We start from the raw sequence: 13,003 nt of genomic DNA on the forward strand, positions 1-13,003 counted from the left end.
GCTGAGAGGCTGCACTGCCCGGCAGCCAGGGACAGCAGGAAGATGGCAGCCTGGGAGGCCAGCACGGACAGGAACCCCGTCACCCTGCAGCCCGCGCCTGTCTCCCATCGGGCGCCGTAGCGGGCAAAGCGGCCGTAGGTGAGGCTGTCCACGAGGGCCAGCATGCTGCAGGAGATGCCCGTCAGCAGGTTGGCCCCAGCGATGGTGCCCACCAGGAACTTCACCGGCGACAGGTAGCTGGGGGAAGCAAAGACAGCCAGGATGACCAGCCCATTGCAGAGCACCGAGACCAGAACGATGACCCAGACTCCCAGGCGGATGATCCAGCTCTCAAACAGGTGGTCACAGGGCTTGAAGGGACCTGCAAGACAAACCCCAGAGTTACACCCAGCAGGCACTGCTTCTCTCCAAGTCCCAGCTCTCTCGTGGTCCCACCAGCCACACGAGTGCCTTGGAAAATATGACATTGTCCCCCCTCTTCTGCAGCTGCCTCTTGGCTCTCCCCTGTGCTCCTGACCTCACACTGGAGTGCCTCTGGCACCCTCTCAGATCTTGTCCAGAGTGGGAAGAAGGTGCAGAGAGAGGTCAAAATGAAATGTAAGGAACAACAAACTGATCAGTGCTCCTAAAATGTAGGAAGGTTGTGACTGCAGACTGACCAACACTCCTGGTGTCAGCCTGGCATTTGGGACCTCTGCCATTACCTGCTCCTCCTCACTTTCCCCCTGGGAGCTGGTGGTGTGGAGATCTGCCAGGATGCTGCATCCTGCTCTGGCACTGCCAGCCTCTCTCTGTGCACTCAAGACCTTGGCTAAGAGGTGTCTGCACCTCCTCATTCATTCTGCATGAATGGGGATGAGCACTGTGAGGTGAAGTGTCTGGGCATGAGGGAGAGAGGGAGGGAGCTGGGGTGGCAGGGAAGGGACAGAGGGATCTGGGCAGGCAGAATGTGGAAGGATGTCAGGAGAAAGAAACAAGTGGATGGATGGGGGAAGTGAGTAAGGGAAGGTCATGGAGGGGTAAAAAGAGGACTGGTCTGAAAGCTGCTTGCCAAAGAAAAAATAAGAAAGTGGGGAAAGAGAGAGTGGACAATCTGGGAGGGATTGGGATGTTTCAGCGAGTGGCTCAGCAAAAACAAAACCAGGGCAGTAGAAGTTTTAGGTGGTAGAGAGCAAAAAAATTAGGGGAAATGGAGAAAGCTTTTTCACGTCAAAGGAGGTGAAGCTCAGAGTGCCAGCAGCAGGACATGCCCTCAGCTGAAATCTTACTCCTTTTGCAACAAACTCAGTGGAACAACTGGTAAAAAGTCTGTCCCTGCCAGTGTCCCACAGCAGGTTGGCTGGAACCACACCTCTCCAGCCTCCAGGTGTGCCTGTGTAGGACCCCACTGAGCTATGAACAGGGACCAAATCAGAAAGAAACTTCCTTGAGCCCCAACCAGCATGTGCAGCCCAGTGTCTCCCTGCTCCCGCTTCCTCAGGACACAGAGCAAAGTGTCCCTGCAGTTTGCAGTGCCATGGGTGTGATCAGGACACCCAGGACAAGGCCTGCCATGCCATGTTTCAGGCTGGCTGAGGCAAAGCTGAGTGTCAGTCATGCAGGGAATCAGGAGAGCCAGAGCTGAGGGCAGCAGGGCAGTGGATGGAGGAGCTGGTGGTACCTGGGGTTCCTGCTCAGGTTTTCCTGTCCTGAGCCTCCCCTCCTGGCAGAGCAGCTGCATCCAGTGGGGAGAAGGAGACTCCTCACCTGTCCCCCACTTGGCCTAAGCCCAACCTTTCTGATCTGAAAGGTTGTGGGGGATCCTGGGGATTGAGAGAAGCTCAAAAATCCCAACTCTGTTCAAAGGGTTTCCCTGGCTGCTCACCTGGGCTTGGTGTGCACTGAATTGTGGGGTGCAGCTTCGATTCCTCAAGGTCCAGCTGAAGATCATCTGCATCCAGGTCATCTGGGGAGGAAAGAGCAAGAAATGGTGCTCAGATAAGAACTAGCAGAACCATCAGAGCTCACTGGGCCAGGAGCTTTTCCTGCTGCCTGTCCTGCACACAGACCTTCCCAGCCAGTTCAAAGGAGCTGCTGGTGTGCAGTTTGTCCCCTGCAGTCACTGCTCTAGAGGGAGGAGATCTTGTAAACGTTGGTGGGTTGCAGTGTAGCCAACCCTTCTGTTTTTAGGTTACTCCCAACATTTGAAGTGTGAGAGCCCCAGATCCCAGAGCTGTGTGACTGTGGTTCCCTCATCCCAGCACTCTTTATTAACAGTAAAGAAATCCTCCAGCCTGTGTGGTTACAGAACACAAAGCCTTCAAATGCAGCTCCTCCATGGGAGCTTTCTGGGCAGGCCTTGTCTAATATTTGTTCATCAACAGGGATTTTGGGGCTTTGTTCAGAGGGAACCATCAGCCTCTTCTTGCAGCACAAATTTTTTTGTCAGCAGCAACCACCACCAAGCAGTTCCTCAGCAAAGAGACAAGGGAACACAACATTTATTGCTTTATTTTATGCCCTGTAAAACCTTGGGACTGTGGTGCCTTGTTTTTGATCGTGGATGTTCCCAGGATTTGCTGAGGGATTTGCAGACTCTGCAGCCATGGGGTTTGTGCAGCCAGGCTGCAGAGCCCAGCTCTGCCCCAGCATCTCTGCCATGCTGGCAGCTGCACCCTGAGCCAGGCTGGGGCTTGCTGAGGGTCAGGCAGAGCCCCTGGCTGAAGAAGGAGCTGCTGGAAGGGAATGGGGCTGAGCCCTCAGCTGTATGTTCAGTCTAGGCTGTCACCAGGGTGAATGGCATCCTCTCAGCCTAATCCACGATGTTCTTTTCTGCTTTGTCCCTTGTTCCTGTTCCCAAAGTCCTGCTGGCTGGACACGGTGAGGACAGCTCTGTCCTGCTGCCCCATTCCCAGCTGTGGCACCAGCACAGCCTTCAGCTCCCAGTGGAGACCTTGGGAGGCTTTTCTGCCAGCAGGAGGAAAGGGAAAGGTTGTGGTTTTGTGCTTGCTACAGCCTGGTAGCCAGAGAGCTGGATCTGTGGCTGTGGGATGAACTCTCTCTTGGATGAATGGACTGATGCTGGAGCCCAGGTGTACACCTGGCAGCTTAGACACTGGCCAGGAAGGCAAATCCCCACAGTGCTGGAGATAAGGCTGACCTGAGTGGGATTTATGTGTCTAATCTGTTTAGAAGTGGTGCCTCTCAAGAGCTGTGCTCCCTGCCTGTGTTTGAAAATGTGACTGGGATTATTTGATTAAAGGATGATGACAAATAACGTGCTATCTTTAGTGCCTCCTGACAAGCTTCATGGCTTTCTCGGCTTCAGGGATCTTTGGCAAAAAAGGTCATTTTTAAAATCTGTCTGTGTAAGAATTGAAATATTACTGCTGCTTTGGAGCCTGGCAAGGAAACCCTCACAGTGGGATGGAAAAATATTTCATCCTTGTATTTTATAGTCTTATAAATCTCCAGTGTCTTTTCCAGCCACAGTGCGGAGGCTGTGATGTGCAGTCACGATACCCAAATAAAACAGACACAACTTTGCCTTTCTGTGCTCTGCTGAGACCCAGCCCTTGGGAAAGTGGAACCTGTGCCATCCATTTTCTCCTCAAAGCCTGGTTTTAAGCCCAGGTTCAACATTTTTCTGAAGTGAAGGATGATCTCTTGTTTTGCCTGGACTACTGAGCCTGCTGGGAATTACAAAGCAATCCTTAGTCAGCACAGTGGGATTCAAAGTGAAAAATGTACCTCTCTCTGCTAGAAACCAGTGCCTCTCCAGCCTGGGAGCTGTGGAGAAAGGAAAATGGCTGTTGTGTCCTAACAAGGCAGGCTGCATTGATTTTGAAGAAGCTGTTATTTATTTGAATTTTGTTGAGGTGCCTCCACTTTCTGAGGTCTTATGAGAAAAGCCCTCTTTGCCAGCAGTGCCCTTTCCATGAGAAAGGAGCTGCCTGTACCAAAAGTCAAGTGAGAGGAAGAGGAGCAGAATTTCTTGGGCAGGGATAGAACAGAAAACACTGGGCTGAATGCTTTCCCCCTTAGTGCTGCCTGCTCGTTCCCTGCTCAGTCCTGTCTGTCTCAGCCAGGGCAGCCCCTGGGCTGGCAGGGTCCTGCCCTCTCCTCGGTGTGAGGGTGGCTGCAAGAGGCCTGGGCAGAGCCTGTTTGGGGTCTGGAGTAGCTTTTTGAATGGCAGAAGTAGAGTTGTGTCTCTGAGGACCCTGCAGGGTTTGCAGGTGGTTGCAGAAGTTCTTTAGTACCTTCAGAAGCTGCTGGAGGTGCTGGGCTGGGGGAGCAGTGTCCCTCTGCCCAGGATATCACACACATGTGCTCCCTTCTCACTTCCCACAGCTTTGCTCCAGCATTGCAAACACATGTTGTAATTCATCCCCTCCTATCCTCAAACCAGAGGTCCCCAAGGGAGGTGCTGGGCTGGTGATGGAAATGCCCCAGGGCACTCTCCCTGCCCTCCTCTGCAGCACCATTGGGGGCTGCTGGGGCTGTCCTGGGGACAGGTCCCTGAGCCATCCTTGGGTTCCTGGTCAGCCACAGGGCAGGCTTGGGGCAGGGGGTGTCTGCTAAACGCTGCCAGCTGCAATCCAAAGAGGCTGAGACAGCTGGGATTGCCCGGCCTGGAGAAGAGAAGGCCTCAGCACTTAGAGAGCCTTCCAGTGTCCAAAGGGGTGCCAAGAGAGCTGCAGAGCAGCTGGGGCTGCCCCTGGATCCTGGCAGTGCCCAAGGCCAGGCTGGATGGGGCTTGGAGCCACCTGGGACAGTGGAAGGTGTCCCTGCCCATGGCAGGGGGCAACGAGAAGAGCTTCAAGGTTCTTCCCAAACCCAAACCATTCTAGAATTCCATGATATCCCAAATATTGAAAGTGCTGGAAGTGAGACCTTAAATATCCATTTTGGCAAAGTGACAGAATGATGAGATGTGTGCTGACCACTCTAGTTTGGGCCCCAGGTGGGTGTTACTCAGATGAGAATGGACATACTCAGGTGGTGTGGGGGGGTTCCCAGCACCCAGGGCCCTGGGGGGTTGGGGAAGAGCTGATCCCACCCTGGGATCTGTGGCACCATGTGTGCTCTGGGTCTGGAGTCAGGTGCTCCCTCAGGGCTGGGCTTGGCTGCCAGATGGGTGCTGGGATGGGAGCAGGAGAGGCTGTAGGATGGGATGGGGATGGGATGGGAGCAGGAGAGGCTGTAGGAGCCACAGCCAGGCAGGCCAGGGTGCTGGGAGCCATTTGCTGTCCCTGCATGGCTGCCTGGGACAAGCTGCCTTTCACTGCCCAGCCCGAGGTTCTGGGAACCTCTTCCCTCATTTGGGAGGGACTGGGAGCAATGCACATGGCTGAGAGGATGGAGCTCTCTGGAAATGTTCCCTGTCCCTCTCACAAGTTCTCCCACAGCATCTGAGTGCCCTGACAAGCTGGCTGGGCCTGCTGCTACGCAGCCCTGAGGTATTTTCTCTCCAGCAGACCACTTTCCCTCTTGCATGAAAGGAATGTTTGGGAGCTTTTTCTCCTCTTTAATGAGGAAGTGTTACAAGGTTCATATAACCCAGCCAAATGCCATCAGTGGCCATCAGAAAGGAGGCACAGGGAACAGAAATAAAGCCATGATTAATTAAGTAAAACAGCAATATCACAAACCCCATATCATCAAGAGCAGACCCTGCTGCTGGAGGCCTGGAGAGTCATCTGCAAAAGCTGCACATCACAAGGAATTGTGTTCCTGTGCATTTCACATTTGCACCTCTGTGTGCTTTGATATCTCAAAACAGATCCAGTGCTTTAACATCTGAAAATGGGAGCCTTTACAAGCTGCAAACAGCCTCATTTGACATCTTAGAATCAGTCAGCATTACCCTCCTGGTGCTGGGGCTGGGACCCTGGAGTAGGTTCTGGTCTGCTGACAGGGCCAGGTGAGAGCATCCTTTGGAACACCAAAGACTGAGCAAAAGCAGGTCTGTGGTCCCTTGTCACAAACAAGATCTTCCCACAAATATCATAATTTGCTGGGCAAACCCCACAACTATCTGCTCTAGGACTGCCACAGAATGGGCTGCATTAATGATGGAAAAAGTGACCTGGCTCAGAATGAAATCCTGCAGCAGTGGCTGTAACATGACTCCTCTGTACTGTCTGGCCAGTGTTACCACCAAGTCTACCATGCTTCCTGGGGCCACATATGCCAGTAGGAATCACATTTGCTACCCTCTGGCTGGGCTCTCTGCATGTCTAAAGGTCATTCTTAGGAAGGATCAGTGCAGGAGCAGGAGCACAGGGCTTGGGGGTCCCTTGCTGGCTGTGTCACAAAGTGTCTTGGTCATCCTGCCCATAACACAATGAGAGGAATAGGGGATTTGTCTTTACAAACAAGCTCTGGGGCTGCTGGTAGATAAAAGAAGCAATGGGAAGGATTCCACTGATTGATGAATGGAAAAAGATATTTGCTTTTACAAATAAACTTTAGGTTTGCTGATAAATGAAATTAGACATTGAAAGATGAAAGAAACAATGGGGAAGAAAAACCCCTAAATTCTGTAAGAATTAAAAATTAAAAGGGAGGGTTGTACATTAGAGGGAAATCTTTGGTATCAGGTGTTTTGGAAAGCCTATGCCTCTCAAGTACCTCAGAAATGGGGAAAGAGAGAAGGGAAATGTGGCTGGCAAATTGGGATAGAAAGGAGGCTGCATCCTCCAAAAATCTGAGAGACCCCAAGAGAATGCCCCATGGCCTCTCCCTTTATTCAAATAAAGCCAAAAAAGGACTCCTCTGCCTCCTTTTTGGACATAAACCTCTGGTGTTTGTGGATTAATTTTCCTGACAAGAGTGTCCAGCAGCTCTGGGTCTGAATGTGCCTCCAGATGCAGTCCTGCCTGCTCAGGCTGTGCAGGACAGCAGGGCTGGGGCTGGATGCTCAGAGCTGCTGGGAGCAGGTGAGTCAGGGCTCTCCAGGGCACAGCCTTCTCTCCCTCTCCAGCTGCCATGTGGATTTGCCTACAGGATGCCTCAGGCCTCAGAAGTGCACTGTATTTACACAAATATATAAATAGAAGCAACATCCAGGCTGTGTTCTGAAATGTTGTTTGCACTCTCCAGCAGTTACAGAGGAAGCAAGGGGGTTCATGTTTTTCTTTATGCTATTCTGAGATTCTCTTGCAGAAGGATCACACCAGCCTGTGCTGGAGCTGCTGCTGTGCTGTGGGGCTGGGAGTGCAGTGGTGCCTTGCACTCTCTGCTGGCTCCTGAACTGGCCTTAAGCAGTCTGTGCAGAGCTGCACTTTGGAGCACAGAATAAATGGACTCCTGGACAGAAAGTGCTGCTCAGTGTTGAAGATTGCATGCAAGATGTTTTCCATTACCATCTGTATGTCAGATTACCTTGTCAAGTGAGCAGTTTGCCTTATCTCTCTCTTTGAATGACCACATTCACACCTTCCTCGGGACGGGACCCCTGCTGATAACAGACCATTGAATGTCACTGCATGGCTGATAAGAACTGTGACATCCCATTGTGAGATGCTCCGCCCAGAGGGAGGAGCCAAGCATTGCTGCCCTGATATACTCTGAGATTCTGGAACACCAGCTCAGCTTTTCTCCACGGGATTCCCCAGAGGAACAGCAGCTGCCTCTTCCTCCACTGGAACTTCAGAGGAAGAATACATCCTTCTCTACAGATTCCCCTTGCTCCAACAGAACCACACCTGATACTTCAGAGGACTGCAGCCACATTTTCAATCGGACTGCCACCAACACCCTGACCAACAGGGCATCAGGTTGGGTTCTGACTCTGTCAGTGTTGTTCTAGTGGACTGCATTGTTTATTTTATTCTTTTTTTTCTCCCTATTAAAGAACTGTTATTTCCTGCTCCCATATCTTTGCCTGAGAGCCCCTTAATTTAAAATTATAGCAGTTTGGAGGGGTGGGGAGGGTTTGCATTCTCCATTTCAGGGGAGGCTTCTGCCTTCCTTAGCAGACTCCTGTCTTTCCAAACCATGACACTCAGCCATGGAGCTTCTTCCCTGCCTTGGCCAGTCCCTGTGCTGTGTTACCCACACAGGTCCTGTTGTCACACCTAACCCTGGCCTTGGCTGTAACACCCGAGAGAGAGATGAGAGCTCTCTCTACCTCCAGTCAGAGGGATATTCCAGGTCTTGTAGTTCATTCTCTTACTCAGATTAATCCCAGGGTCCTTCCTCTAGATGATATAAGAACAAAGACCAATGTCTTGCAAAAGGCTCCACATTGCCCAGAAGCCTAATGACCAAGCCCAGTTGTCCCAGGTAGCCTCAGCCACCTTCCAGTGCCTTGAGCAGCCTCCCTCCATGGCCAGCAAGGCCAAAGTGACAAACATGCCCAAGGTGTGAGGGCTGCCAGGTCCTTTGGCTCCATTGTGGAGGTTTGGATGTGCCAGATCTACTCTTTCTTCCACTCAGGGTCACCAGAGGAGCTTGTTCAAAGCAATGAGCCCCCTGTGCTGCAGAAGGCTCAGCCTGCCCTCCCTGAGGCAGGTGTCACCTCTGACAGTGGCACCACCCCTGCATGGCAGGGTGGCACCCCAGCTCACAGCCCTGCCCAGGCTGATCACCATGCAGGCTCTTTACTCACAGTGGTTGTCAGCGTGACCTGGGAACAATTCCAAGGTCCTCTTGTGGGGATCCTCCTCCTCAGGGGCCATGTCTTCTGCCTCCCACTGGCTGGACACCCTGAAGAAGCTGCTGCAGCTCCCGTAGGCACAGCACTGGTAGGCGTAGGGCACCTCCAGGACTCTGCACAGAGGAAAGCAGAACTTTAGGTGTGTCCCCTCCATGGCCTGACTCTCCAATGTATTGGGGAGGATGAAACAGGAAAGCCTTATAAATATAGTTGCCTGGCAAAAGATTTTGAGAATATGGAAACTATAAGTGAGATTGAAATGAAAGCAAGTTTTGAGATCCCTTAGTTACTGAAAAACTGGAAAACAATGGTGTGGCCAGCTGAAGGTGATCCCCTTGTGATGGAACAACACCCTCTGCTTGCAGACAGCTCCAAGGGTCAGAGCAGACCCTACAGCTTGGCAGAAGGGGCCCAAAGAGGAGTTTTTAGGGTTTAAAATGTAACACAGTGTGGTAATGTAATGATTCTTATAGGCTGTATGGAAATGCTATAGGATTTGTATATTGTACTAGATTGGTTAGTGAGAATTAGAATATTCAACACAGAAGATTTATGGTATTGTAACGGGAACTTTGCTCTCTTACCCTTTTATCTCTTACTCCCTCACTCTCTTACCCTCTCATCCCCTCTCTCTCTCTGATCCTCTCTCCCCCTCTCTTCTCTCAGGCCTGCTCCAGCTGTGGCTGGCAGCTCCCAGCAGGGCCCTGCACCCAGGCCCTTTGCAATAAACCCCAAGTTCCAAGCCCTGGCTGCAGAGATCTCTCATCTCTGTCTGTCCCCACTGTCCCACCCCCGTCGCTCCTACTCCATTGCTTTGCACTTTTTGCTTAGTTCCTTCAGCTCTAAGATGAAACTCATCTATACAGAGTCACAAAATATTCTGGGTTGGAAGGGACCCACAAGGATCATCATGTGCAGCTCTGAAGTGAATGGGCCCTACAGGGATCACATCCCACAGTGCTGGTGCTATTAGCACCATGCTCTAACCAGATGAGTCGAAAACACATAAAATACTCCACGAATTTCTGTGCTGGAGCCATGCTGAACTTCTCTGTTTTGTTCCAGTTTTGGTACCTGTGCTGCTGACATGACAAAAGCTGGTCTGTGTGCTGATGGTTACAGTGGAGAGGGACTTTGCTTTGGTGAAGGACAGGGTGTGGACCCAGGGCAGCCCATGGTGTCTCTGCACCACTTTTGGTGCTTAAGACACTGTCAGTCAATAGAATGTGGTCAAACGCCAGGTTTGGAAACTTCTCTAAAGTTTCCAGATAGTTCCTTGTCCTGGTTCCAGCCAGAACAGGGTTAATTTTTGCAGTAGGTGTGAGGGAGCATGGCCAGGACCCAGAAGTTATTCTGTACCATCTTACTCATTGCTGGGGGCTAGGGGGAAAGGAGAAAATGTGGTGGAGGAGCCATCTGGCATTTGTTTGTTTTTGGGGGCTTTCCATGTAAATAACTTTCTTTTCTTATGCTTTTTGTTATTAATATTGTTGCTGTTAGTGTTTGTGTCTTATCTCATTGCTGTTTCCAGTAAATTGTTCTTATCTCAACCCTGATCTTGGCCTTTTGTGCCGCCAGTTGGGGAGGAGCGAGTGGTGCATGGTTTTAGCAGGAACACTAAATTGGAGAATACCATTCCTAAACCACCACATTCCTAAAAAACCCTTCTGCTGCTCTCCTCAGAATAAACTAGCCCCTCTCTCCAATATGCAATGTGCAGTCTTCAATTTTTACCCCAAGGCCATGTTTTCCCAGGCATCCTTTCCTCCCTTCAAGGGGAGAAGCTTTCCTAGAGCAAGGCTCCCCTTGCTTGCTGTTGAGGGTAACTTCAAACTCCAGTTCCAGGAGTCCCAGCTCAGGCAGGGAATTCTCAGGTCTTCCAAGTGAAACAAGTTATTTAAATATGTCTGATTTCTGCTTGAAAGTTGAATTGATAGTTGCTAATTATAGCATGTATGACAAGGTTAATTCAGCAGCAGCTGAGCATCATCTGGATGCAATACCAGGCTGTCTGTCAGCAGCTGCATTTTTGGCTTTGCTGGAAGTTAGGGAGACTGCTGATGAAGGCAAAGGAACCCCAGGTTTTCCAGACAATTAAGGTCCTCTGACAAGATCAGTAAATATGGTAAAACCCTATATTCTAAAAATATGCTTTTGTTTTATGTTCCCAAACATTTCTGGCCGAGCCCCGGGAGGGTCTGGAAACTCTGTATACAAGCTCGTTTCCTGTTATAAGCTCCAAATTAGATCCTATTATTGAAAGGTGGTAGGGAGGTGCAGCTCCTCCCAGCAAGGCTAAGAACTGCTCCCAGATGACTCCTCCAGACAGGCCCCAAGAGTAGGGCTGCTTAATGGCAGTACCCCAAATTTAGGGAATGTTAATGGCTCCATTGCCTGGCATGGTTCACTGAAGCACTGCTGCAGGCTCAGTTTCTCTGCTACAAACACAAACCAGCTCAAGAGATGTGAATGGAACTAATTTAGAGGAGAAACACCCTGGAAGTGCTGAACTTGACCCACCCTGCACAAGGGACTGACTCTTGGAGCAGGTCCAGAGGAGACCATGGAGCTGCTCCAGAGCTGGAGCTCCTCTGCTCTGGAGCCAGGCTGGGAGAGCTGGGGGTGCTCACCTGGAGAAGAGAAGGCTCTGGGGAGAGCTCAGAGCCCCTTCCAGTCCCTAAAGGAGCTTGGCACTTGTGAGGGTGCAGCTTCAGTCCTGTGCCCAGTTCTGGACCCCTCACTTCAAGGAAGACATGGAGGGGCTGGAGTCAGGAAAGGGAAATGGAGCTGGGGAAGGGTCTGGAGAGTAAATCATATGGAAAGTGGCTGAGGGGGCTCAGCCTGGAGAAAAGGAAGCTCTCCCCCATCAGCAGGGACTTTATCACTCCTTACAAGTGATGATTTGTAACAAGGTGGGGATTGGTGTCTTCTCTGGGCACTAAGCTGCAGGGAGAGAGAAAATGGCCTCAGACTACACCAGGGGAGACTCATGTTGGAATCAGGAGGAATTCCTTCAAGGAAGAGCTTGTTAGACATTGGAAGGGGCTGCCCAGGGAGGTGATGGAGTCCCCATCCTGGAAGGTGTTCAGGGATGGCACTGAGTGCTCTGGGCTGGTGACGAGGTGGGGACTGGTCACAGGTTGGACTCAATGATCTCAGAGGTCTTTTCCAACATTAATGATTCTCTGGTTCTGTGGTTCTGTGAAGAAAGCTGGAGAGGAACTTTGGACAAGGGTCTGGAGGGACACGACAAGGAATCCTCATTTCCTACTGGAAAGGGCTGGGTTTGATGGGATATTGGGAAAAAATTCTTCCCTGTGAGGGTGGGCAGGCCCTGGCACAGGGTGCCCAGAGCAGCTGTGGCTGCCCCTGGATCCCTGGAAGTGTCCAAAGCCAGGTTGGACAGGGCTTGGAGCAGCCTGGGACAGTGGAAGGTGTCCCTGCCATGGCAGGGGTGGCACTGGATGAGCTCTAATGTTTCTGTCCAATCCACACCATTCTATTGTTGCATGATATTGGGTGTAGAAAACCCTCCAAAAGCTTCTGGAACCCCCTGCCATTTGGAAACCAGTCAGGCAGCATTTCCTAGGTATGAGTTAAAAAAGCCAGAAGGAGAGAGCCCTGCAGGCACCACTGCTGAGGCACCTGAAGGGAGAGCTCCACACTCCTCCTCAGGCCTGAGCTTTGAGCCCTGTGTTGGTCCAGTGATCTGTGACCCCAGCCCTGTGTGTAACCTGGAGAAGCTCCAGCTTTGGGAACCCATCCTGGATGAGTGGGAGCATCAGCTCATGCATTCTTGGCTTGAAGGGAACTCCCTGGGACACCCAAGCAAGAGATGACTTTATCTGGGAGGAATTTGTGCTCCCTGGACCCTGGGTGTCTAAGCCCAAAGGCAGGTGCCACACTGGGACCCAGGAGCCAAGGAGGGCCAGCAAAGTCTGAGCCTGCAGCATAGCACGCTGCTCTGAGCCTTTTGCAGCCTCTTCTTCATCAGCCTGACTCCTTCAGGCTCCTCATTAATCCATAACAGACAAGACACGGCCACACAAGCAGAGTTTATGGAAGAAAACCTGGATGTCATTAGGTAGGACTGCTTCTGGGAATGTTTTCCATTGAGAGGAGCCCTGAGCTGGGCCTGCTCCACGTTTTCCACTTGTGTGTGTGTGTTTGGGGTGGGGGTGGTGGCCTGGGAGCACATCACTGCTGTCCCATGGAACATATTAAAGATGAGATGTGCTAGCAGCAGATGGATCCTCCTCAAGCCATGGGCCTGGAAGTGTGGGGAAAGCAGGAGATGGGCCAGGAGAGCAGGAGGCTGAGTGCTGTGAGCAAACACAGCCTGTGCCGAACACCAGAAGGGAA

General features: G+C 51.5%; 1 protein-coding gene across 1 annotated transcript in view; it reads right to left on the reverse strand.

Annotated features, from left to right (window-relative positions):
- Positions 1–13,003, reverse strand: part of LGR6 (leucine rich repeat containing G protein-coupled receptor 6) — a 174,030-nt gene that overhangs the window by 2,310 nt on the left and 158,717 nt on the right. The window contains 4 exon segments of the mRNA XM_031061749.1: positions 3–361; positions 1,865–1,945; positions 8,594–8,754; positions 12,994–13,003. The exon segment at positions 12,994–13,003 is cut by the window's right edge and continues 137 nt beyond it. Coding sequence (XP_030917609.1) covers positions 3–361; positions 1,865–1,945; positions 8,594–8,754; positions 12,994–13,003 — 611 coding nt within the window.

Source organism: Geospiza fortis, unplaced genomic scaffold (genome assembly GCF_000277835.1).
Source record: "Geospiza fortis unplaced genomic scaffold, GeoFor_1.0 scaffold26, whole genome shotgun sequence".
NCBI classification, from domain to species: Eukaryota; Metazoa; Chordata; class Aves; order Passeriformes; family Thraupidae; genus Geospiza; species Geospiza fortis.